Source organism: Aythya fuligula, chromosome W, assembly GCF_009819795.1.
Source record: "Aythya fuligula isolate bAytFul2 chromosome W, bAytFul2.pri, whole genome shotgun sequence".
Taxonomy (NCBI): Eukaryota; Metazoa; Chordata; class Aves; order Anseriformes; family Anatidae; genus Aythya; species Aythya fuligula.
This window is the reverse complement of record NC_045594.1, coordinates 7,518,835-7,546,105: the sequence shown is the minus strand read 5'-3', so window position 1 is coordinate 7,546,105 and position 27,271 is coordinate 7,518,835. Positions and strand designations below refer to the sequence as shown.

Genomic DNA, 27,271 nt, shown 5'->3' with positions numbered 1-27,271 from the left:
TTTACCTGGACTTCGGCAAAGTGTTTGATACTGTTTTCCCATAGCCTCCTCTTAGACAAATTGGGAAGATGGGAAGGAAATCGGCTAACAGGCCACACTCAGAGGGTAGTGATCATTGTGTTTTAATCAGGCTGGCAGCCTGTCACAAGTGGGGTCCCCCAAAGATTGATATAGGGCCCCACACTGTTTAATATCTTATAAGTGATCTGGATTATGATGTTGAAAGCGCCTTCACCAAGTTTGCTGATGACACTAAACTGGGTGGTGAGGTAGACATGTCAGAAGGGAGAGCCATCTTCTAGAGAGACCTGGACAGGCTGGAAGAATGGACAAGCAAAAACATAACCAAATGGGATGACATAACCAAAGAGCCCAGTACAGGATAGGATCTGTGTGGCTGGAGAGTAGCCTTGCTGAAAGGGACCCGAGGGTTCTGATGGACAACAAGCCAAACGTGAAGCAGCAGTTCACCACTGCAACAACAAAAGTAAATCCTGGGCTGCATCCGCAGGGACATTACTAGCATAGATGGAGATGTGATCATGCCTTTCTACTCAGCACTTGTCAGGCCTCGCTCAAAGTACTGTGTCCACTTCTGGTCTCCATAATTCAAAAAAGATGTCGACAGACTAGAGAAGGTCCAAAGAAGGGCCATGAAGGTGACCAAAGGGTTGGAGAACCTGCCCTATGAGGAAAGACTGAAGGAGTTGGGTCTTTTAACCCTGGAGAAGAAAAGGCTCAGGGGGAACTAATCACAGGTTTCCAGTATTTAAAGGGCAGATACAAAGAAGATGGAGGCTCTCTCTTTACAAAGAGCCATATGGAGAGGACAAGGAGCAATGGGTACACACTGCATCAAGAGAGGTTTCATCTTGATATAAGAATGATATCTTTGAGACTTTATCATAGAAGGCCACCAGATTGTGCCTGACCAATTTGCCCTTGTTGAATTCTAACATTGGCACATCCAGACTTTGATTTCTTACTTGTTGCTTTATAATAATATTGGAATGGTATGAAATATTTTACACAGGATGAGTAAATTGACTTCAACTTCAGCAATTATAAAGCATTGTTTTAACTAATTTGTAATCTAATCTCATGCAGAAAGAAATAAGTAAAGGAAATAAAATAGAGGCAGAATCAAAAAAAAAAAAAAAAAGCATTAAAATAAACAGGCATTAACTTAGGCAACAAAACTCCAGAGAGTCTAAGAGAGGTACAGTACAAAAAGCTAAAGCTTTGAACCAATATTTTCTAGCACTAAAGATTTTGTCACAGGTTAACATACCATGTGTAGCGTGAAAGGCAATACTAATTAATTATGAAAAAAATCTACTCTAATACATAAAAAACACTTTTAAAATAAATATCAAATTATAGCCATGTAAAACAAAATGAAGAGCAAGTTGAAGAAAAGACTAAAACCATACAGAGGTCTTTTTTTTCACAGAATCAACAATAGATCCCTCTTTGTCTTTCAGTAGTTTTGAAAATACCTCAAAACAGTTAAGGAAGAAGCATCAGGATAAACCTACCATTAGAAACACATGCAAATCTCATTATTAGGAAGATATTTTAACCAGTGCATGACAGAGTAAATAGGAGGATACAGCTTTCTTACGTAGACAAACTTGTCTTTTAATTTTTATCATTTTCAGTGTCAAGATTCTGGACTTCCTTGTCATATACAAGAAAAACTTATCAATTCTTTATATATCTAAGACAATTTTTTTGCAAAATGCCAGACATCTATCACCCATTTATGATATTAAATTAATCTTAGCATATTTCTAGGTTGTCTTAACATTGAAACAATTATTTTTTAAACATCTAAGATTATCTAAAAAGTCCTTCACATTGTACAGAATTTAATTTCCCTCACCCAATTTTAGAATTTTCTAAGAAAATTAATTTCTCTTCCAAGAAATGTCATTGACTCCTGCTGCCTTTTTCTACTATGATGGGAAAGTTTGGCAGAACAATTTTGTTTTTCACCTCCAGATTATCGCATTCTTAGAAAAGGATGGGGGGGAGGGGTGTCAACAAATCAAAACAAGTGTATATTTTCATTTTTGAATGATAGTCTCTACCTAATACGCTCATATATTCATGTCTCAATATTTGCATTTCTGTAGTAAAGGTAAACATATATTTTTCAGATTCTTGTATATGTTAGTAAGGCTGAGAAGAAAAAAGGAAGTAGCTATAGAAACTTAGCACCATTAAAAATACAAACTTATTTATACCAACTAAAGAAAAAACATTATGTTTGCATGAAATTTCATAAAAAACTAGCACTGTTTAAAAACAAATTGAAGATTAAACTTTGAGCCTCTCCTTTACCTAAAAGGTTATATTTAAAGACTTTACCACTATATTTGTAGCCATCTTTTTATGCAAACATTTTTATCTTTCTCATGGAAAATTCCTACAGTATTTTCAAAGCCAAAACAAAGCAAGAGGAAGAAGAATAAAACATATTTCAGACTAACAGATTGTTTTCTTTTTTTAGCCCATCAAAACTTATTCAGAATGATGGAAGGATTAAAAAAGAAACCTAAAGAATATTATTTATTCAAAGTGTGTTCTGCTTCTTCCCCCCTTTACCTGCTCCTAAGTTATTATATAGGGCACACAAATTATAGAAAACTATTTTAATATAATGTCAAACACAAACCACTTTAAAATTAATTGAATATTATTTCTACATTTACATTAGGACCTGCATAACAGGAAATATGTTAAGCTGTGTTAACAAAATACAGAACCTGAAAAACAGATGCACTCAGGTTAATGTGTCATGACACTTAACCTGACAAAATATAGCAACAGAAGATGTAGATTACAAGCATCTAAAATGGAAAGATTAAAAGCAAAAAGTAACAATAGATTAGGACAATCTTGATGTGGGCTAAGCATACAGAACAAACAAGAGAGTAGCTTACATGAAAGAAGAGAAAACTTACATGGCTGTTAAGAAGAGAACTTCTGTGAGTAGAAAGACCATCAGACTTCTGCAGTGTCTCAATCGCCATTTCAATCTGATAATAAATGTCATTAAAAAAAGGACTCAAAACAAGATAGTAACAAAGGCTGATCAGAAAAAATCTGATAGAATGCCTTAAATTCAATAGAACTATCTAGTACAGTCCTGGCTAAGGGATACATTCTACTTAAAGGCCTCATCCTGAAGTTCCCATGAAGGCAGACCTCCCCAGTGAAGTCAGGAAAGAAGTTTTCTTGCATACGTATTGCAGGATTCCATTTTCAAAGTCCAATTTACCTTCCTCCCTGCTCAGGAAATGAGAAGTGGATTTACCAGTAAGCTACATTGCAAACAGAAACAAAAATAAAATAAAATAAAATAAATCCCAAACAAAAATCTAAAGAAGGTCTCAACATTTCTTTCTTCATGTATGTGAGAAAGATTTGTGCACAGTTTGAACCCAGGAATGTGAATTAGAAATAAAATTTCTGTTCTCTGCAATCATAGGTTAGATCCCAGCTGTTCAGTATTTTTTCTGCCATTAGGATGTTTTTCCAGCCATTGGACAGGATATCACCCCTACAGCCTGTTAGAGCATTATTTGAATATCCACACCTCTTAAAGTACATGAAAACTGAAGGTTTACACAGACTGCAAGATCCACCCTTAAAAAAAAAAAAAAAAAAAGAAGAAAAAAATAATCAGACATGTTCAGAATAATTATTTTAAAAGAAAAAATATTATATACCACTAATTATACAGTAGTGTTACTCCTAATACAAATGTGTAGGGACAACATATCTATGCCCATTCCCATTCTTTTCCCTAATTAATACATCTTTTGATTAATTCTACAATGACAGCATTAAAAATAAAACTACAATCTAACTGTAGTTTAGCTGCAGAGCTAGAATAACAAAGACACTGAAAGTGATAGAGACAATGGGATGTACAGTAAAATGATGTTATTAGCTATATTAAATGGGAAAAAAAAAAAAAAAAAAAAAAAAAACAGAAAACTAAAAGCAATGGAAAAGCTATCTGTAAATGTAAAACCTCTTATTCTACCAGTAGACAGCTTTTAAAAAAGCCCTCTCTACCCTACTTTAATTCTTACAGTACTATTCAAAGAGTTTATGATGGCAAATTACACTACTAAATTTAAATCACTCTATATACAGCATAAACCGGAAAATATTTTAGATTTTTAGTGCATATATATGATTTATTTCCTCCTTTTTATAAGATAATGAAATAGTACTTTTACTGTAATAACCATCAATGAAAAAGAAAGTCTCTTATAACTGTCTAATATTAGAAAAATAATCCTTTTTACAAAGGGATACAAGTATCTGATTATTACGTAAGAAAATATACTTCATTATTACAGAAATAAAGTCCTGATTTTTTTTCTTGCTTCTGTGGAAAATACTATTAGGTCAAACTATTCATTCATACAGAAAAGGTCTAATTTAAAAAGGATACCATATTGCAAAAATTTAAAGGCTAAGATTTCATTATGCTAAGATCAACTTACTATATACTGCAACCACAGAGTCACCCATCTTAACATGATACATATTTTGAATCATAATTCTGAATCTTACTCCGCTTTGAAAATATCTTCTTTACAGTAGTACTATAGGACTACTGTCCTGCCTCCTGCTGCTTGTTCCAGGTACTACACTACCCTCTCACTTCACTGAGAGAAGTTTTTGTGGCCTGTTCAAAGAACCAATTCTTGAAAAATGTAAATTAAGAAGTACTATATCTATCTACTTAAAAAGAAACACTTCCCTGTATTGGGTTAACATGGCAGGGGTTTGGTAGCAGGGGGGCTGCAGGGGTGGCCTCTGTGAGAAGAGCCCAGAAGCTGCCTCATGTTAAATAAGAGCCAGTTTCAGCCAGCTCCAAAAAGGACCTGCCGCTAGCCAGAGCTGGACCAATAAACACCTCTGGTTGTGCCTCTGTGAGAGCATATTTAAGAAAGGGACAAAAATTGCCATGCAACAGTAGCTGGGAGAGGAGTGAGAAATGGCCTTGCAGACACCAAGGTCAGTGAAGAAGGAAGGGAAGGAGGTGCTCCAGGCACCAGAGCAGAAGTTCCCCTATGGCCTGTGGAAAGGACCATGGTGGAGCAGGTTGTTCCCCTGCAGCCCATGGCATGCCAAGGAAGAGTAGATTTCCATGCTGCAGCCCATGGAGAGGAGCCTATGGTGGAGCAGGTGGATCTGGCCTGAAGGAGGCTGCAGTCTATGAGGAGCCTCTGCCAGAGGAGACTCTGGGCCAGATCTGCAGCATGTGGAGAGGAGCCCACACAGGAGCAGGTGAGCTGGCAGGAGCTGCCACCCATGGGGGACCCGTGTTGGAGCAGTTTGCTCCTGAAGGATGGACCCTGTGATCCATATTGGATCAGTTCTTGAAGAGCTACTATCTGTGGGAAGCCCATGTAGGATCAGTCAGAAAGGACTGTATCCTGTGGGAGGGACCCTGCATTGGAGCAGGGGAAGACAGTGACCGTGAAGGAGCAGCAGAAACAAAGCATTATGGACTGACCTCAACTCCCATTCCCTGTGTCACTCAGAGGAGGAGGTTAGAAGAGTGTGGATGGGGGAGAAGGTGTTTTTAGTTTGCTCATAGTTTCTCACTGTTCTAGTCTGCTACTGATAGACAATAATTTATATTACTATCCCTTTGCTGAGTCTGTTTTGCCCGTGATGATAATTGGTGAGCAAATGAGAGAGTGGTTATGGTGAATCTCAGTTGCCAGCAGGGTAAAACCACCACAGGTAACAGCATAACAACAGAAGTAGTTGAGGGAATAAGTCACTAGGGAATACATCACCGATATTGTCACTGAAGACAATATATCTGTGACCATAGTACCATAAATTTTAAAACCAGAGATCTTACTGATTTAAAAAGCATTATGATCAGCTTGTCTGATTTTTTTTGCATAATGTAGGTCAAGAAGTGTTCACTACTGCTAAAACTCCTCATTAATTATTTCTTCAATCTCATGAAGCCTTGCTGAACTAGGGCAGGTCTTTCAAAAAGACATCTGATCTGTATATAAAGTGATAAGTATTCACCATATTCTCGTGCAAGCTGTTACAGTATTATTTTTTTTCCTTATTAAACATCGTGTACACTATTCCTCATCTAAAGTTGATAGATTGTACTTTGAGCTTTACCTACTTGTTAAATATCTCTTTACTATCAGAAACTTTTTTCCCATGCCGGCACTTAACCATAAACAAATAATTTCTTAAATTCTCTAGCATGTAAATCGAATAGGCTTAACTTGAAGGCAGACTTTCAAGACAGTAAATCATTTCTTGCTCCTTTTTAAAACTTCCAGCTGCTCCTGTGCTCTTTCTCAAAAGTTAGAAAGCTCATGGGTTGAGATAAAGACAGTTTAATAAGAAAGAAAGGAGAGGAGGTTAAAAAAAAAAAATACAAACAAACAAAAACAACAACAAAAAAAGGGTAATATGAGAAGTAGAAATGTCCTTGACTTAGTGCAAGCACTGCTCAGTAATGTTGAGGGATTTTTGAAACAGCGAGGAGGCCATGACTTGCTTCAGCTGAGCAAACCAAGCTGCCAGGACAACTATGAGAAGTTCCCATGACAGTGTTCCCACATCACCCGACTGAGGAATTTAAAAAATATTGTTGCCAGCAGCTGGCTTCAAGGACAAGATCTACGTGACTGCTAATCACAGGGGGGTTGTTTTCTTGCAGGTGGGGTTGTTTTCTTGCAATTGTTTGTCTGAGTGCTTTTGACCAATAATCTTGTGTGAGACACTATCCGCCTCTGTTAAGTTTGATATAAAAGTCAGGCTATTTGGGTAATAAAGAGAGAGCAGAGAGCATGATCTGACCATATTGGTGTCTGTCATGTTTTTGGCCGTCCTTCCTGCAACAAACTAAAACATAAGTGTGTTATCAATTATCAATGTTATTTTCATTCCGAATCCAAAACGCAGCACCACACCAGCCACTAGGAAGAAAATTAACTCTATCCCAGCTGAAACGAGGACATATGGTTAGTGATAACTAATGACATGCAGATCAATAACTAGTGACTGCAGATCCTAATGCTTGTCAGAAAAAACAGGACTAGTGAATAGAAGCTCCTCCCTGGCTGACAAGCATAATCTGTTTTTTGTAGCTATATCAATATCATGACTAATTTACTAGTTACAAAAATTTAATCATTTGCTTAGTGAGGGTGAATAAAAAAAATAATTAAATCCTCTGTTGTAAGCAGTGAAACAGAAATAAATCTTGATATGGCAAAAGTGTCAGGTTATAATAAGCCCATGCTTAGTTTATGTGTCTCCATGTGAAAATTATCCAAAATTAATTCAAAAGATTTGAATATGTTTGCTGACTATTGCATTAGCAAGCATGCCTGGTTACACATTATTTTGATCTCTTAAATTCTCTGTACAAGTATGGAAAAATATTATGATGGTGCAGGTAGGATGAAGATTACAAGTGAAATGATCTCTACGTGTCTCAAATACAATACAAAGTAAAATTGAAGTACTGTGTTGCTCTAGTTTGCCTGGTTTATTTATACATTCTATTAAATTTAAAACTGTGTGTTTGACATTATAGTTTAAGTTGAACCTTTTATACTTCAACTGACTCTCAATTGCACCAGTTCAACCCTATATATCAAGAGACTATAATCATAATAATGAATGTCATTTTGTAGTTTCCCAGTTAATATTTTATCAACAAGAGATGCAACAATGTATTTTAATTCCTCCTTTATGTTACTATACACTTGTCCTGATTTCAGTTAGGACAGAGTTAATTTTCCTCCTAGTAGCTGGTAGGGTGCTGTGTTTGGGATTTATGATGAGAAGAATGTTAATAACACACTGATGTTTTAATTGTTGCAGAGTAGTGCTTATACTAAGCCAAGGACTTTTCAGCTTCTCGCTCTGTCCTGCCAGCAGGCAGGCTAGAGGTGCAACAGGACCTGGGAGGTGACAGACCCAGGACAGCTGACCCAAAGTGGCCAAAGGGGTATTCCATCCCATCTGACGTCATGCTGAACAATATATAGGGGTGGCTAGCCGGGGGGAGGGGGGCGGCTGTTCAGGGATAGGCTGAGCACCGGTCAGCGAGTGGTGAGCAATTGCATTGTGCATCACTTGTTTTGTACACATTAGTAGTATTAGTACTATTATCATTATTTTATTTTATTTTATTTTATTTTATTTTATTTTATTTTATTTTATTTTATTTTCTGTCTTAATAAACTGTCTCTATCTCAACCCACAGGCTTCATTTTCCTGTTTCTCTCCCCCATCCTGGGGGGGGAGGGTGAGCAAACGGCTGTGTGGTGCTTAGCTTCCGGCTGGGTTCAAACACAACACTATATATAATACCTTAAAAATGGGAGGAAAACTATTTTAATGGTAAAAACACAATTTTGGAATTCAAATTTAATTTTTATCTGCATTCTTTAAAAAATTACATATCAAAATAAAAATAACTTAGAGCATCCTAATTATCAGCTTTTCTTAAACACATGAAGCAAGAGTATAATAGCCAAAGATATGTAATTTGAATTTTGTTTGTGTAACATATTACATTTAGAATGAGCACAGCACAAACTTAGCTCATGTCTGAGGTAAAAGTTATCAACTACTGTTGAATTTCAGAGTATGTATTAGTATACAATTCCTTGTAAACATCAAAATATTTAATGTAGGAAAATTCACTTATGGCTTTTTATTTTGGCCAAAATTTCATTTTATTTCATTTGCAAAAATTTCTGTGGAATTTTGATAACATTCAAATGTTTCTAGGATATCAAACATCAGTCTACTGCTTTTCCTGGATTGAGTGAAATTTTCTCGTGTTTGCTGACTGCATGTCATCACATTTTTGTAAAGATTATAAAAACTGCAATAATAGAATAGTTGAGCTGGAAGGAACCTACAAAGATCAAGCCTAACTGCAATTACAAAATGATTACAAAAATGATTACAATTGTAATGATTACTGATTACACCAGTTTCCAAAAGTAAAATTATTTAATTTTAGTAGAATTTTGGTGAAAACAACCCTACTAAAAATTATTTTAAAATAAATGTTACTTAATTGTACTATACCTCACTGTCAGTCCCTTCATTTTTCAACTTGTTACATTTTTCATCTCATTATTGCAAGTTTCAGAAGTTCTCTTGCACATTATTTAAAAATCTCTACAATCAGGTCAGAATGTCATCAAAGGTTTGGTAAGTGTTCCTTAAAGCTATCCAGCAAAGCTAAAATAAGCATAAAACCATTTACATCCCTGGAATTCCTTAAGGGAAAGAAATGTGTTTGTTTTCATGGCTAGGTTTTTATAGTATTAACTATCATAATTGGAAAGATGCCTTCTGTTACATCCCTTAAGACATTTCCACAATGAGCTTCTGATCTTGAAATAGAATTGAGAACTACCTTAAATAAGTAATGACAGTGAACTAAGATAATATATTCCTAGTATTCTGAAAAAGTATCAAATAGCTTGAAGTAAGATACAAACCCAACAATAATATGGAGTCAAAAACGTAACAAATGAAGTCAAACATCTCTATGAAGAGCTATTTTATTTAAAGTTTATGTTAGGTATAAATTGTTTTAATAATATATTTTTTCTTTTTCAGAAAAAAGTGTCCAGAGAAGCTATTTCAGGCCCTAATCCTACAAATTTTCAGTCTCATCCACAGTCTTATGCACACAAACATCTCCAATGCACTCACTTGACATTGATCACAAGCACAAAGGTAAACTAAATGTAAATATTTGCAAGACAAAGCCATGTATTAAAGATTCTGCCAACATAATATACTTCTGTCTACAGAAACATGTCAGCAAACAAGAACATCATAGTGACTAAGAAACTAGCCCCAGAGTTTTCACATAGTTCTGGAATACTTACTGTAGCTGGGGATGTCCGCGTTGTATGAGTCACTGAATGACCAGAATTTTCCATTGAACTTCCAATGAGATAGGTCCCTCCTGAGCTGCTAATGAGCTGTCCTCCTTCAATGCCCATCTGAATCCTGCCAGCGCCCACCATACTATGAGAAGAGACCACTGTCGTTCCCTGTGCAGAACTTCCTTGAGTATCAAAGTAATTTCCCCCAGTGTTTTGACTATACATTTGGGTTTCCGTGTAAGGATAAGTTGTTCGACTTGAGGAAAAGAAAACAAACAAGAACAAAAATAGTAGTTATTTCTATTGTTTAAGCGAGGGCAACATTATTATTGTAGAAAAGAGTGTACAATTGCTATAACCAAGCTTAATAGTATTGGGAAACAACTCTTGCCTCCACAGAAAATGACATTTCATTATGTCAAAATGCCAAGTAATTAACTTGGACTCAGAGTTAAACTATTCATTAAACTTCACGGAAGATTTTTTCAGTCCTATCTGAACATGGGTGGAGAAAAGTATGACAAGAATTGAAGAGATGAGTGGAAGATCTCATCCAAGTATTAATATTTTATATAGCTATCAATAAAGCAAACTGTTGTAACTTTTTCAATACTATGGTTAAAGCTGGATTTTTATTTAAGATGTCAATTATTATGTATACTGTGTATGTTACAAAACTGCAAACAAGATATACAAAAATTAGACAAGACTGTCCTATACACAAGAGTCCTGTAAATGTTTTGCATTGATTTAAAATTCAATTAAACTCTCTGGCTGAAGCTTGAAATTTTGAGCTCATTGGTATTTTAGGACATGCTGTTAATTCAGCAGGGTGAAGTTTTAAACTGGACACCAATATGTACGGTGTTATGGTGAAAAACTAATAAAACCAAAAGGGAAATACAATTTGTGAAGGGATGAAAAAAGTCAAAAGAACAAAACAGGAGTAATTTAAGTCAATTTTTTCTAACTATTAAGCATTTGGGCCTCATTAACCACTTAACCTTAAACTTTTCACTTTACTCATGAACCTTGTCATTCTTCACTTCATATTCATAATGACATGCATCATTACCCATTAATGGTTTTTAATTTTTCATTAGCTATTAAACATAGCAAATATTGGGTCCTCTGTACTAACCTAGATTTTCAAACTGATATAGCTCAAAATACACAAGTAAATAACACTCGCTAGCTTTTCCAAAATTAAGACTCTAGATTTTTAAATAATTCAAACAGTTCAGCCAAGGTTTCATGATCAAGGAACTTTATACCATGATCTGTGTCACAATAAAGTCAAATGATAAAAAGTATTTTTTACACAATTGATGCTTTTCTCATTTAATCATAAAATCCTATAATTCTGCCTAAAATTAACTGGAACGACCATTTTGAAATCATAACAACAATCAAGTCTGAACTTCTATGGTATTAACTATGGCCATTGTGGGTTCTCCCTTGTTCTTCAGAGACAGCAAAAAACTTTAAAATTGAATTTTAATGTCCTAAAAGCTTTTCAAGCTGTGTACTATATTCCTTACTTTCACAGCTACTTAAGCTAATTTTAAAATTTGTTTTTTATTCTTGGTATTTCAAAAGCTTTAAGAGCATTTGTGAGAAATTCACAGTTCATCTAAAGGGAGTACGGTCAAGTCTACTGAAAACAACTTGAAAAAAAAGGGTATGGGGAGAAATTCTTGAGAACCTGTATACTCCTTCTTTTCAGACCTCGAATCAAGCTATCTTTTATCACTGCAAAAGCATGTATGCAGGCAAGATCATAGGATCATAGAATCATAGAATCATTAAGGTTGGAAAAGACCTCCAAGATCATGTGGTCCAACCATCCCCCTACCACCAATATCACCCACTAAACCATGTCCCTAAGCACCAAGTCCAAACACCCCCAGGGACAGTGACTCCACCACCTCCCTGGGCAAACCATTCCAGTACCTGACTACTCTTCCTGAGAAGAAATTTCTCCTCACTTCCAATATGAACCTCCCCTGGTGCAACCTGAGGCCATTCCCTCTAGTCCTATCAGTAGTTATCTGCGAGAAGTGGCCAACCCTCAGCTCCCCACAACTTCCTTTCAGGTAGTTGTAGAGAGCAATAAGGTCTCCCCTGAGCCTCATCTTCTCCAGTATAAACAACCCTAGCTCCCTCAGCCGCTCCTCATAAGACTTGTTCTCTAGACCTTTCACCAGCTTTGTTGCCTTTCTCTGGACACTCTCCAGGGCCTCAATGTCTTTCTTGTAGTGAGGGACCCAAAACAGAACACAGTACAAAAGGTGCTCACCAGAGCAGAGTACAGGGGGACAATCACCTCCCTAGTCCTGCTGGCTACCCTATTCCTGATACAAGCCAGGATGCAGTTGGCCTTCTTGGCCACCTGGTCACACTGCCGGCTCATATTCAGGTGAGCATTGACCAACGCCCCAGATCCTTTTCCTCTGCACAGCTTTCGAGCCACTCTGCCCCAAGCCTGTAGCTCTGCATGGGGTTGTTCTGACCAAAGTGCAGGACCCAGTACTTAGCCATTGAATATCACAAGTTGGAAGGGACCCATGAGGATCATTAAGTCTAATTCCTGGCTCCACACAGGTATACACAAAAAATTTAGACCATATGACTGAAAGCATAGTCCAATAGGCAACTGAGAGCAACTCCGACAGGCTTGGTGCCATGACTACATCCCTGGGGAGCCTGTTCTAGTGAGTGACCACTGTCTCAGTGAAGAACCTTTTCCTGATATCCAACCTGAACCTCCCCTGTCCCAGCTTGACTATATTCCCTTGGGTCCTATAGCTGGTGACCAGAAATAATAGATCAGCGCCTGGCCCTCCTCTCCCCTTTCTGAGGAAGCTATAGACCACAATGAGATCTACAGTCACTTCCCTCGACTGACTAGCAAGACCGTGGTGCTTGATGCACCCCAGGATATGGTTGGCCCTCTGGGCTTCTAGAACACGCTACTGGTTTATATTCAACTTGCTATCAAGTACATATAATCAGGGTTGCCCCTTCCCAGGTGCAGGACCCGGCACCGTCAGGCAGCTCTCTGAGAACCCTGGTATGAATCCCACCTGTATCCATGGACTTGTATGGATCCAGGTGGAGCAGCAAATCCCGCAAACCTTCAGGGTTGGCTGGGAGTTTATCATTCCCACCGTCACGGTCCTCCAACTCAGAGCACCTGAGGTCCCAAAGTCTATCATCAGTGTTGAAGACAGAGGCAAAGAAGGCATTAAACGTCTCTGCTTTGCCTATGTCCTTGTTTGTGAGGTGACCATCCCCATCAAGTAGCAGACCTATGTTTTCTCTGGTCCTCCTTTTTCTGTCCACATATTTTAAAAAGCCCTTTTTATTGTCTCCAAAAGACATGGCCAGCTTCAACTCTAATTGGACTTTGGATGAAGGAATTTTCTCCCTACAAAAGCAAACAACATCCCTGTAGTCCTTCCACGTCACCTGACCCCGCTTCCAGCAGCCGTACATTTTCTTTTTATGCCTAAGCTCTTAAAGAAGATCCCTGGTCAGCCAGGCCAGCCTTCTGCCCCACCTGCTTGACTTCTGATATTTTGGAATTGCCTGATCCTGTGCTTTTAGGAGGCAGTGCTTAAAGACTGACCAGCACTGATGGACGCCGACACCTTCAAAAGCAGTTTCCCAGGGGACCTTGCTAACTATTTCCCTTAGTAGCCTGAAGTCTGCTCTCCCCATATCCAGGGCTGAAGTTTTGGTGGCAGTTTTCCTCCTGCCACCAAAAACTTTAAACTCAACCGCTTCATGGTCACTATGACCGAGACAGCCTCCAATTGCCACATCCCCCACAAGACCCTCTCTGTTCTCCAGCAACAGATCTAAAAGGGCACCTTTCCTAGTTGGCTCCCTTAGCACCTGCACCAAGAAGTTATCAACGAGGTGCTTTAAGAATCTCCTGAACCTTCTTGTTGAGGGATTTTTGAAACAGCAAGGAGACCATGACTTGCTTCAGCTGAGCAAACCGAGCTACCAGGACAACTTCGAGGAGTTCACAGAATCACAGAATTTCTAGGTTGGAAGAGACCTCAAGATCATCGAGTACAACCTCTGACCTAACACTAACAAGTCCTCAACTAAACCATATCACTAAGCACTACATCTAAACGTCTTTTAAAGACCTCCAGGGATGGTGACTCAACCACTTCCCTGGGCAGCCCGTTCCAATGCCTAACAACCCTTTCGGTAAAGAAGTTCTTCCTAACATCCAACCTAAAACTCCCCTGGTGCAACTTTAGCCCATTTCTCATCATCCTGTCACCAGGCACGTGGGAGAACAGACCAACCCCCACCTCGCTACAGCCTCCTTTAAGGTATTTGTAGAGAGCAATAAGGTCGCCCCTGAGCCTCTTCTTCTCCAGGCTGAACAAGCCCAGCTCCCTCAGCCACTCCTCATAAGACTATCCCTATCCATCAGCTGCTCCACATAAGACTTGTTCTCCAGACCCCTCACCAGCTTGGTTGCCCTTCTCTGGACTCGCTCGAGCACCTCCATGTCCTTCTTGTAGCGAGGGGCCCGAAAATGAACACAGTACTCGAGGTGCGGCTTTCTCCCTTCAACTCTAGTTTATAGCCCAATCAATCTGTTTAATAAGATCAAAATGAGAACATGCTCAGAGCTGACTCAACTGCTTCTTGAGAGGAGAATTTCCAGAGTGGAATGTGTTGACCTTCCTAAAGTTAGTACAAAGCTTTATAATCTGCACAGTGCAATGGGACAGAATTAATTTTTAGATGTGTGCGGAATTGCAAGCTGGATCTTCAGCCTGTCAGTGTGATGCTCTTAGAATCTGACCATCCAAGCCAGCATTCCTACTAGCCTTTTTGTTCCTTTTATCCTTCATAAAAGCTTTTGTGAGTCAACATATGAAGAGTTTAAGTCTGAGTAGTCTTCTCAGACCTTCTGAGCTCATGAGAAGTTTGTTGCATTTAAAAATTATTTCATTTCCTTTGTCTCCAAAGAGTAGTATGGCCCTTTTTAAGGTGATGAAAACTTATTTTTGAGCTACTTGATTCCTGGGACTTTAAGTTCTTTGGAAAAGGAAAGATTTTGATTCTGTTTAGTATAAATGAGCTTTAGGTCGTAGTTTTTAAACTAAATTCCACTAGAAATAGGTAGTTGTGCTGTGCTATCAGCTATATGAATTTTGCATTGCCAATGTTCTGGCTTTCCTTACTACAATTATTCTGATGTTAATTTTTACTTGTATCTAAACTAGCAAAACTGCATTTTGAGACTGAGAAATAAGGCAGAACAGATTGTAATATTGCACTTATGAAAAAGTAAACATAAAGGATAATTTTGTATTTGATATTTTTGTAGGTACAAGCCTGTGCAAAAAGTGGATGGAGTTGCAGATGGTTTCACAGGAAGTGGTCAACAAACAGGCACATCTGCTGAACAAACTATAATTGCCCAAAGTCAACATCATCGACAGTTTTTAGGTATGAAAAGATGTGTTGTATTGTTGTATAAATAAAGTAAAATCCATTATCGCCACTGTGGCGGGTTAACCCTTGTCTGGCCACCAGGTGCCATCAAGCTGTTCTCTCACTCCCCCTACTCAGCAGGACAGTGGAAGAAAATGCAATGAAAAAGCGTGAGGGTCAAGATAGAGGACAGGGAGATTGCTTACCAATTGCCATCATGGGGAAAACAGACTCAACTTGGGGAAGATTAATTTATTGCCAATTAATTACAAAGTATGATTGTGAGAACTAAAACCAAAACTAAAATGACCTTCCCCCTACCCCCCATTCTTCCCAGGCTCAACTTCACTCCTGATTCTTCTGCCTTCCATCCCCTGGTGCTGGGGGGGGGGGGGGGGAGGGATGGGGAATGGAGGTTGTGTTCAGTCCATAGCATTTCATCTCTTCTGCTCCTTCCTCCTCACACTCTTCCCCTGCTCAAGCAAGAGGCCCCTCCCACAGGGTGCAGTCCTTCACAAACGGCTTCTACATGGTTCCTTCCCATGGGACGCAGTTATTCAGGAACAGACTGCTCCAGCATGGGTCCCCTATGGGTTGCAGTTCTTGCCAGAAAACCTACTCCTGCATGGGCTCTTATCCATAGGATGCAGTTCCTGCCAGGGGTCTGCTCCAGCGTGGGCTCTCCACAGGCTACAGCCTCCTTCAGGCCATATCCAACTACTCCAGTGTGGGGTCCTCCTCGGGCTGCAGGGTGGATATCTGCTCCAATGTGTTCCTTCATGGGCTGTAGGAAGACAGCCTGTTTCACCATGATCTTCTCCATGGGCTGCAGGGGAGCCTCTGCTTCAGCACCTGGAGCACCTCCTCCCTCTTCTTCTTCACTGACATTGGTGTCTACAGGGTTGTTTCTCTCACTCCACTCCTCTATTACACAGCTGCCGTGCAGTGTTGTTTCTTTTGTTTGTTTGTTTGTTTTTAAACCTTTCTTAACTATGCTTTCACAAAGGTGCCACCAGCTTTGCTGTATGGCTTGCAGTGGGTCCCTTTTGGAGGCAGCTGGAACAGGCTGTGTCCAACATGGGGGCAGCTCCTGGTCTCTTCTCACAGAGGCCACCCTGCAGCCCCCTGCTGGCAAAACCTTGCCACATAAACCCCATACAGCCATGAACATCGTCATACAAATACAATAATTATTTTTAGTTATGCTGCCCTGTTTAAAACACTCACTGATAACAGAACAAAAAAGTTACTGAAAGGAGCTTAATATCATATATTGTAAGACATGCAATATTTAATATGCATCATACAGATATAAAATGAAAACTGTGAAAAGACTATTAGCATTGCAATATATTTTAAATCTACCATGCAATTTCCATGAAGCATTTTATACAAAAAAAAATGCAGGTTGAAAATCCTACCCTAAAAGCTTAGTAATTTTCACTGGCTTCCCAATTCACGCAGAATCTCACAAAATCACAGAGAATGGTTTAGGTTGGAAGGGAGCTCTGGAGATCATCTGGTCCAACTCCACTGCTCAAGCAGGGACACATAGAGCAGGTTGCGCAGAATCCTTGGCTGCATAAAAAGAAGAGTGGCCAGCAGGCTGAGGGAGGGGATTCTCCCCCTCTACTCTGCCCTTGTGAGACCCCACCTGGAGTACTGTATCCAGCTCTGAGGCCCCCAGCACAAGAGAGACATGGACTTGTTGGAGTGGGTCTGGAGGAGGGTTACAAAAATGATCAGAGGGATGAAACACCTGTTCTGTGAAGACACGCTGAGAGACCTGGGGTTGTTTAGCCTAGAGAAGAGAAGACTCCAGGGATACCTTATCACAGCCTTTCAACATTTAAAGTGGGCCTATAAGAAAGATGGAGAGAGACTTGTGATAGGACAAGGCATAATGGTCTTGCTCTGGTTTCAGCTAGGATAGAGTTAATTTTCTTCATGGTGGCTGGTATGTGCCATGTTTTGGATTTAGGAGGTTCTTTTAGAGGGTTCTTTGAGGATCCAAAAGGTACAGGTGGGCTTTTGGTAAAGTTGCCTTGGAGACGGAAGAAAATAAAATGTGTCTAACTTGCCCTGTCTCTCAGAGGACCCTTCTGTTGTGGGCTTGCTCAGGGTTAAAGAAAAACAGGTGCCAATACATTACCGCAACGGTGTACCAGCGGCAACATCGCACCAACCGAGACTCCCTGATTCCCATCCATAAGCTAATTCGTTGACTGGAGAGCCAAGGAGTGACCACCAAAACTCGCTCACCCTTTCATAGTCCCATATGGCCAGAGCAGAAGCCTATTGGAGAGTGGAGGCTAACAGTGGATTATTGTGGCCTGAATGAAGTCACACCACTGCTGAGTATTGCAGTGCCAGACATGCTAGAACTTCAATACAACTGGAATCAAAGGCAGCCAAGTGGTACGGCACAACTGATATCGCTAATGCATTTTTCTCCATCCCTCTAGCAGCAAAGTGCAGGCCACAGTTTGCTTTTACTTGGAGGGGCATCCAGTACACGTGGAATCAACTGCCTTGGGGTGGAAACACAGCCCTACCATTTGCAGTGGACTGATCCAGTCTGCACTGGAACAGGGGGAAGCTCCTGAACACCTGCAGTACATCAGTGACATCATCATTTGGGGTGATAAAGCAGAGGAATTTTTTGAGAAAGGGAAGGAAATAGTCCAAATCCTTCTGAAAGCCAGTTTTGCCATAAAACAAAGTAAGGTCAAAGGACCCGCACAGGAGATCCATTTTTCAGGAATAAAATGGCAAGATAGATGGTCATCGTCAGATCCCAGTGGATGTGATCAACGAAATAACATCTATGTCACCACTACCTAGCAAAAAGAAAGACAAGCTTTCTTAGGCATTGTGGGTTTTTGGAGAATGCACATTCCAAATTACAGTCTGATTGTAAGCCCACTCTATCAAGTGACCTGGAAGAAGAATGATATCAAATGGGGCCCTAAGCAATGATATGCCTTTGAACTAATTAAATGGGAGATAGTTCATGCAGTAGCCCTTAGGCAGTCCATGCAGGACAAGAGGCAAAAAATGTGCTCTACACCACAGCTGGGAAGAATGGCCCCACCTGGAGCCTCTGGCAGAAAACATCAGGGGAGAGTCAAGGTCAACCGCTAGGGTTTTGGAGTCAGGGATACAGAGGATCTGAGACCTGCTATACTCCAACTGAAAAAGAGATATTGGCAGCATATGAAGGGGTTCAAGCTGCTTCAGAAGTGTCTGGTACTGAAGCATAGCTCCTCTTGGCACCTCGACTGCCGGTGCTGGGCTGGATGTTCAACTGATGCTACGTGGAGGAAGTAGGTTGCACTGATCACACAAGAAGCTCAAATAGGAAACTCCAGTCGCCCAGGAATTTTGGAAGTGATCACAGACTGGCCAGAAGGCAGATTTTGGAATATCACCAGAGGAGGAGGTGACACGTGCTGAAGAGGCCCCGCTGTATAACAAGATACCAGAGAATGAGAAGCAATATGCCCTCTTCACTGATGGGTCCTGCCATATTGTGGGAAATCATTGGAAGTGGAAGGCTGCTGTATGGAGTCCTACACGACGAGTTGCAGAAACAGCTGAAGGAGAAGGTGAATCGAGCCAGTTTGCAGAAGTGAAGGCCATCCTGCTGGCCTTAGAAGTTGCTGAATGGGAAAAATGGCCAATTCTCTATCTCTATACTGATTCATGGATGGTAGGAAATGCCCTGTGGGGGTGGTTACAGCAATAGAAGCAGAGCAACTGGCAGTGCAGAGGTAAACCCATCCGTGCTGCTGCATTGTGGCAAGTTATTGCCGCCCAGGTAGAAAACCTGGGTGTAAAAGTATGTCATGTAGATGCTCATGTACCTGAGAGTTGGGCCACTGGAGAACATCAAAACAACCAGCAGGTGGATCAGGCTGCTAAGATTGAAATGGCTGAGGTGGATCTGGACTGGCAACATAAGGGTGAATTATTTATGGCTCAGTGTGCCCATGACACCTCAGGCCATCAAGGCAGAGATGCAACATATAGATGGGCTCGTGATCGATGGGTGGACCTGACCGTGAGCACCATTGCACAGGTTATCTATGAATGCGAAATATGTGCTGCAAATAAACAAGCCAAACAAGCAAACAAACAAGCCAAGCGTTTAAAGCCTCCCTGGTATGGAGGATAAAGAACATGCTGTGGAAGACAGTCTGGGTTATTCCCGCCTTGAGCAAAGGCAAACCTATCTGTGGGATTGCTTTTGCTCAGGGACCTGGGTGCACTTGGTGGGTAACACAGAGGGATGGGGAGGTCCGGAGCGTACCTCAAGGGGATTTGATGTTGGGAGAGAATAGCCCACAATTTGAATTGTATTATGTTAATTGCTGTATAATACTGCATGTAATCACTACTATGGTTGCTATATGTCCCAACATCAGTATTACAGTAAGAGTCAACCAGATTAATGAAGAATGTATTTTGATGGAACTGAGTGAAGTGCAGCAGTGATAGAAGCAGACAAGCACAGTGGTGTTGGAGCCAGAGCTGGCCTCAGCATGCAACAATTCAACACCACACCCCATCTCTCCTGCCCTGAAGGATTGTTATGATAGATGGAACCCAGAGTCATGGACTAAACGAACTCAATAGACATTTTAGAGTGACGGCCCATATACTAAGGGAATGATATCTGTGTGTGCATATATCAAAAGACAGAAAAGTGGTGATTAATTGGGATGCATTGGAAAGTGGGACCTGAGCATGATGTAGAGGGTATGGAATAAGGGGTGGATCTTGTCCTGGTTTCATCTGGGATAGAATTCATTTTCTTCATAGCCACTGGTATGTGCTGTGTTTTGGATTTAGGAGAAAAATAATGTTGATAACACGCTGATGTTTTAGTTGTTGCAGAGCAGTGCTTACACAGAGGCAAGGGCTTTTCAGCTTCTTATGCTGCCCTGCCAGCGAGAAGGCTGGGGGTGCACAAGAAGCTGGGAGGGGACAGAGCCAGGACAGCTGACCCAAACTGGCCAGAGGGATATTCCATACCATATGGTGTCATACTGAACGATAAAAACTGGAAAGGTTGGGTGGGGGGGAGATCTCTGCTCAGGGAGTTACTGGGCATTGGTCGGCAGGTGGTGAGCAATTGCATTTTGCATCATTTGTTGTATATATATTTATATGTAGTAGTAGTAGTCTCAGGATTATTTTCTCTTCCTTTTCTGTCCTATGTAACTGTCTTTATCTCAACCCACACGTTTTGTGATTTTTATTTTCAATTCTCTCCCCTATCCCGGGGGGGAGGGGGGGGGGGGGGCGGGGAGGGAAGTGTATGGCTGTTTGGTGCTTAGCTGCCTGCCAGGTTAAACCACAACAGATTTTAAACTAATAGAGAATTGGGTAGATTTAGATTAGCTATAAGGATGAAATTCTTTACTATGAGGGTGGTGAGGCACTGGAACAGGCTGCCCGGAGAAGTTGTGGATGCTACATCCCTGGAAGTGTTCAAGGCCAGGTTGGATGGGGCTTTGAGCAACCTAGCCTAGTGTGGGAGGTGTCCCTGCCCGTGGGGGGGTGGGGGGTGGGGGAGGGTCCAGCCTTCCCATGTCTAGGAGGCTTTTGAATATCCTCAAGGAGAGAGACTCCGCAACCTCTCTGTGTAACCTGTTCCAGTGTTCTGCCACCTGCACATAAAATGGGATTATATTATATATATATATATATATATTGCATTTGTTGATGTAACTGATCTTATTGATTTCCCATTTGTGGAAACAAATGGTAATTTAGTAATTTGCTAAAGTAAAAAAGCCTATTAAATATCTTATTGCAGTAATTGTACACTTAGTTTTGAGTTCATACATTGATATTTTGAAGATCCACATTCTTTGGCCTAGCCTTGCTGTTATTGAAATCATTGAGAACCTTAGGCTGTAGTTCACGTTTTTGAATTTTTCCTTCCACATTCTCCCTGGTTGACAATATATTCCCTCACACGGCCCGATACTAGTGTATCTCTTAGAAACATTTGTGAGCAATAGTAAATGTACATGTTGTCTATAGTTGAAAGTCTTGTAAATTTCAAATAAATATATGCTGCTGAGTCTAGGAAACCCTTGCATTCATGTTAATACAAAAACTATTAAATTGATAAAAACAACAACAAAAAAAAACATTTAATAACATTAACCTCTTATATTCTGCTTTATCCTGTCATATTCTTTAATATATTAGTTGTTTGGTTTTTTTTTTATATACAGATACAGTATATTTGTGAAATCATTTTAATCTGCTAACTGCCAAGAATAATTTAACATTTCCTTTTGCTTAAAAAAAATAGCTAGCTGGTTTGTTAACAATTATTTTTGCAACATTAAAATATATTAAATATGAAAGACATTCCTCTTTGGGCATTATGACCTTCTAGACTTTATATATTTACATCATTCTTAAATCTTTTCTAATTGAGCTGTAGTTGGCACCATTCACAATGGTTTTCTTCTGTTATGTTGTCATGGAAACAGATACATCTCGAGTACTTCCAGAGTTTGGAGAAGTTGAAATATCTTCTCTACCAGATGGTACTGCTCTTGAAGACATAAAATCATTGCAAAGTCTTTATCGAGAGCACTGTGAGGTAAGGGAAAAAAGGCATTCACATAAATCATTCTTCATTGAAAATTCATGTCTTCTAGTGAGAATCAGTACAACTGGATGACTGACACAAAACATATTACAGGCAGGCTATTGACATCTGATGTGCTAACCAAATAGTTTGCTTATTTCATCAGAAATGAAATTGGAAAAACGATTTCTCTGAAATTTCTCTCTTTACCAGGAAAGAAAAAAATATGTAATAGAATACTGAGACTGGAATATAATAATGTATATTTTTGGAGATTTTTAGATAAATTACACTTTAGATATATGCAGAGCTTTGCTTTTGTTTATAGGGGTTGAAAACAGATTAAATTATTAAATTATTATTTCTAACATTTATGTTAAAAACAAGCTCGCTATTTTCTTCAAGTTTTAAAGAAACAAGTTATTTAAGGTTGTTAACATTTCATATTAAATAATGTCTTAAAATTATTGTTGAAGGTGCCAGAAAAAAAAAAAAAGTAAAAAAAAGTAATGAAATAGCAATTTTCCTATGTGTTTTTAATAGCATTAAAAATTCTGTTTAGATGAAGTCACCCGATATGTTTCCTTAAGCTCTTTTCTGGAGAATTCTTTCTATTTTCACTTGGACTGATCTGTCTATGCACACTAGTAAAATTCATCGCTAAAAAGTTATTAAAATACGTTGTTTATTTATAAATCTAAATTTTTATTACTTTTTCTGAAAACTGACTAAGGGGAGGGGAGAGCTATACCACTCGAAGGAGCTGGAGGAGAAAAATGGTAGCAGATTATCTGCACTTGTTTTATATTGTTTTAGGCAATAGTGGATGTTGTTGTGAATCTTCAGTTTAGCCTGATAGAAAAATTGTGGCAAACTTTCTGGCGCTATTCTCCTTCTGCTCCAGCTGATGGCACTGGTATTATTGAAGCAAGGTCAGTATATGTCACTCTTAAATAAATAATAATTTATTATTATATTGTTTACTATTATTTATAATTTAATAAACAGCCCTGTTTAATAGAGGGTACTTTAGGAGAACATGATGATGGAAACATGGATGATGTTAGAGGAAACATTTCAGCAAGTGTCGGCTGGGGGGGATTAGAACACTGAAATCTGCCAAACCTCACTTAGCTTCCTGACTCTTCCAAAACTAGTTGTTTTATTCATGTTTCCAGATCTCATGATTTACTAACCAAGGCCAGTAAATGTCTCTCTTTACTCTATCATCATAATATAACAGCAAGTGTCAAATCAAAGCCTTGAAATGACTGTATACATCTTCCATTTTTTCCTTTGTTTGGATGACTACAAAGTATCCTTACACAGTATACTGTCCCATTCTTTTAAATTCCAAGGACCATTTTTATGCTACCTCTGCATAATTTCTGGGCTGGAGCTGAACTTTGGAGGCCATTTTTCCCCAGTTTCATATGAACAAGGTAAAGAGGTTCAATTGGATGTAACTGAGACTTTTACAAAGTTTTTATTAAATAAGCAAAGTCCATTGTACTTTTCTTATCTGTATGTAAATGCATTTTCATTTATTCTTTTGTTACTTTTATTCACGCCAGCAATCTGACTGAAATAGAAAGTCGACTTCCAAAAGGAAAACTGATTACTCTGTGCAAAAATGAGTCTATTCTGAAATGGATTTGTAATTGTGACCATGTGATGTACCAGGCTTTGGTGGAGATTCTCATTCCTGATGTCCTTAGACCTATTCCTAGTAAGTTAAACACAGATAACACCTCATAAGAATTTTGGCTTGGTTTGTTTTATGTGGTGGTGTTTTTGTGCATCACGTGAGACTTTGGGGAATGATTTCGAAGGATATAAAAGTAGCATGTGTCATCTTTCCTTAATTCTGTTGAGTAGGAAGGTGTACTGGAGTTGATGTAAGCACTGTATTTAAAGGAAAGGAGACTAGATATTTCACTGCATTTAGGGAACTCTCCAGAAGTTTTTGGAATATATTTCCCTATGGAAGATGCTTTTGTCACTGCAAAGTCTAAGTTTTTATTAATTTTAAGATAAAAATGGGTTCCTTTACACACTGGCTCTAGTCTACCTGACAGATGCAAATGCACTATGGTCCTGAGCCTGAGTCCATTAATGTCAGACAGTCTTTCCACTGACTTCAGTAGACTTTAGCATTACATATAAAAAAAACTTTCCCAGACCAGACTTTCCCTCTGGCCTCAGGAGCCTGGGGTTCCTGAAAGCAGTCCTTACCAGTAAAGACTGAGGTGAAGAAGGCATTCAGTACCTCATCCTTTCCCATGTCCTTGGTCTTCAGGATCCCTGCCCCATTCAGCAGCAGGCCCGCATTTTCCCTGGTCTTTATTTTGCTGCTGATGCACCCGTAGAAGCTCTTAATGTTGCCCTTCATATCCCTCGCCAGTTTCAACTCTAGGTGGGCTTTGGCTTTCCTAACCCCATCTCTGTACTCTCAGACAGTGTCTCTGTATTCCTCCTGGGTCACTTGTCCCTTTTTCTGGATCCCATATGCTTCCTTTTTATGTTTGAGTTTAGTCAGGAGCTCCTTGTTCATCCACACAGGCTTCCTGCCACCTTTGCTCGATTTCCTACTCACTGGGATGGACCATTCTTGATCACGGAGGAGGTGATCCTTGAATATCCCTGGACCCTCCTCTGCTCTCCAGGACTCTACCCTGTGGGATTCTTCCAAACAAGTCCCTGCACAGGCCAAAGTCTGCTCTCCTGAAATTTAGAGATGTGATCCTGCCATTTGCATTGCTCCCTCCTCTCAGGTTTCTCAACTCCACCATCTCACGGTCAATGCAGCCCAGGCTGCCCACAACCTTCCAGGCTGCTCCAACCACAGTTCTTCCTTGTTTGTAAGAATTGCATCCAGCAGAGTGTCTCCCCTTCAGCCCTGTTTTTCTGATTACAAGCTCTCTCTTTTCCATAACACCTTAAACCCGTTCCTTGTCAACCCATTCCACCACTTCCTCATTTGATTGTGGACCTCCCTTGTCATTTCTAGTTTAAAGCTCTCCTCACCAGGTTGGCCAGCCTGCTGGTAAAGATGCTTTTGCCTCACTTGGTCAGGTGGATCCCATCTCTTTAGCAGTCTTTGATTCTTAAAGAGAGATCCCCACGGTCATAAAAAACAAATCCCTATTGTCATCACCAGCTGGGCAACCAACTGTTGACCCACAGGATCCTCCCATTCCTCCTCAAATCCTTCCTTCTCACTGGAAGGATCAAGGAGGATATTGCCTGAGCCCCCATGAACTTCTTCCATTGCCTCCAGGTGCATGTAGTCACACTGGCTATGCTCCAGGTCTCCCCTGGCAGTATTGTCGGTGATGATTCATAAGGGGTAATAGTACGAGGGCCGGACAAACCTCTGCAATATCTCTACAACATCCCAGATCCAAGCCCCCAGCAAATAGTAAGCCTCCCAACACAGCAGGTCAGGTCAGCAGATGTGGTCCCCCATCCCCTACAGCACAGAGTTTCCCGTTGTTACCACTTGCCACTTCCTTCTGGTACTGCTGCATGGCTCAGGCTTAGTTAGCTTGGATGCTTCACTGTACAGACTTCCCAGACCCTCATCTGCTCTGAGGATGCCAAACCTGTTCTTTAGTTGGAGATATGCAGGTGGAGCAGGAGCCTTCTTCCTGTTGTTAGAAGTCACAAGCTTCCAGCCTTCGCCATTTCTAACCCTTTAGGTTGGAAATTAGGAGAAATCTATTCTCAGAAAGAGTAGTTAATAGTTAGTAGTTAGTCCCCTTAATGATTCTATGATTCTAACTCATTAAGCACAGACCACCCAATCCTCCTTCAATACAGCTAGGGGTTCAGGCTGCAGGGTCTTGGAGATGAACTGTTCAATCTCTTTCTTATCATCTCTGACACTACACAATCTGCTGACCTCCTCCCGCACCTCCTCGGCAGCACAGATCCTGTACTGCTGCACACCTTCTGCAGGCAAGGAGACTGTCTCCCTCTGCCCCAGCCTCAGTGAGAGACCCCAGGCACTCCTTGTACCCTGAGAGCTGCATTCTCCCTTGGGAGTTCGGTCTGGATTGAGGCCTCTGATATTGTAGGGATAGTTGCTCCAACAGCTGGAGGTGGTGCCCTGCAATGCATTAACAGCATTGCTTAGGACATGGATGCAATTCTCTGCAAAGTTTCTGGCCCCCTTCTGTGTAACCTTCTGAGCAAAGTGCTGCATCTGTTGGCTGCCTCTGCTAGCAATGTTGTAAGAAGCAACTCAGGAAAATATTTGTAAGCATTACTTTGTAGAAGGTATTATCAAGCAAGGAAATAAAGGCTAGTGTTACCACATGATGAAGACTGAAATAACTACAGAAAAGATGCACAGTAAATAAAACATCTACGTTTATTGCTTATATGTAAGTTTGCAGAAAAAAAGTAATAACTGCAGACTCTTGCTTGTGTATCAACACTAAAACCTTCTTGATTATTTATGTTTGCAGTAGAAATTAAAATGTAGAAGACCCCTGCAGGTCACTGAATTTAGTGATTAGAATCGAAATATCATAACATATGCTTTGTGCCACTAACTGGTTAAAAATCCTCATTCTGTCACAGTGCTCAGTAGTTCATATGAATCAAGTTCAACGCATATTAGACCACTATGTTTAGAACCTATTTGTTTAAAACAAACATCTGCATAGCACTAGCTAATCTCCATCTTTCATCTGAAAAGCTAAGAAATAGCAAAGTAAAAGTCATATAAACTCTACCTAACTTTTAAAATTTTAAGCAAAGCTTAAAAAATTAACTAGACTAAGCCTCCTAGAAGGCTTAACTATATCCAAGCATCAAAATTAAATATGTATCTCATTTCACTAAAAACAGTAAAGAAATTACATAATTGCTTTCTATAACTAATGACTTCTGTCTTCCAGTAGATCCTCATAGAGAAGCTGTTAAAAGTATGGGCTGGATGAGCAGACAGTGAGGTGGACTGAAAACTGGCTGAACTGCCAGGCCCAGAGGGTGGTGGTCAGTGGCGTGAAGTCTAGTTGGCTGAGGGAGTTGGGACTGTGTAGCACAGAGAAAAGGAGGCTCGGGGGTAGTCTCATATGTAAAAAATATCTCAGGGTATAAAGAAGACGAGGGCATTGAGTGCACCCTCAGTAAGTTTGCAGATGACACCAAGTTAGGTGCGTGTGTCGATCTGCTTGAGGGTAGGAAAGCTCTGCAGGAGGATCTGGATAGGCTGCACCGATGGGCTGAGGTC

General features: G+C 40.1%; 1 protein-coding gene and 1 long non-coding RNA gene across 2 annotated transcripts in view; one reads left to right on the top strand and one right to left on the bottom strand.

The window, feature by feature from the left end:
• The window catches only part of LOC116501455 (transcription factor RFX3-like), a 148,855-nt gene that overhangs the window by 69,867 nt on the left and 51,717 nt on the right, over positions 1–27,271 (bottom strand). The window contains exons 4-5 of the mRNA XM_032207029.1: positions 9,942–10,197; positions 2,970–3,044 (exon numbers count right to left, since the gene is read on the bottom strand). Coding sequence (XP_032062920.1) covers positions 2,970–3,044; positions 9,942–10,197 — 331 coding nt within the window. The remainder of the gene's footprint in view (positions 1–2,969; positions 3,045–9,941; positions 10,198–27,271) is intronic.
• Positions 15,310–23,754, top strand: LOC116501466. Its single transcript, XR_004254439.1, has 4 exons — positions 15,310–15,428; positions 21,929–22,041; positions 22,846–22,961; positions 23,604–23,754. It is a non-coding gene; the product is annotated as an uncharacterized LOC116501466 (long non-coding RNA).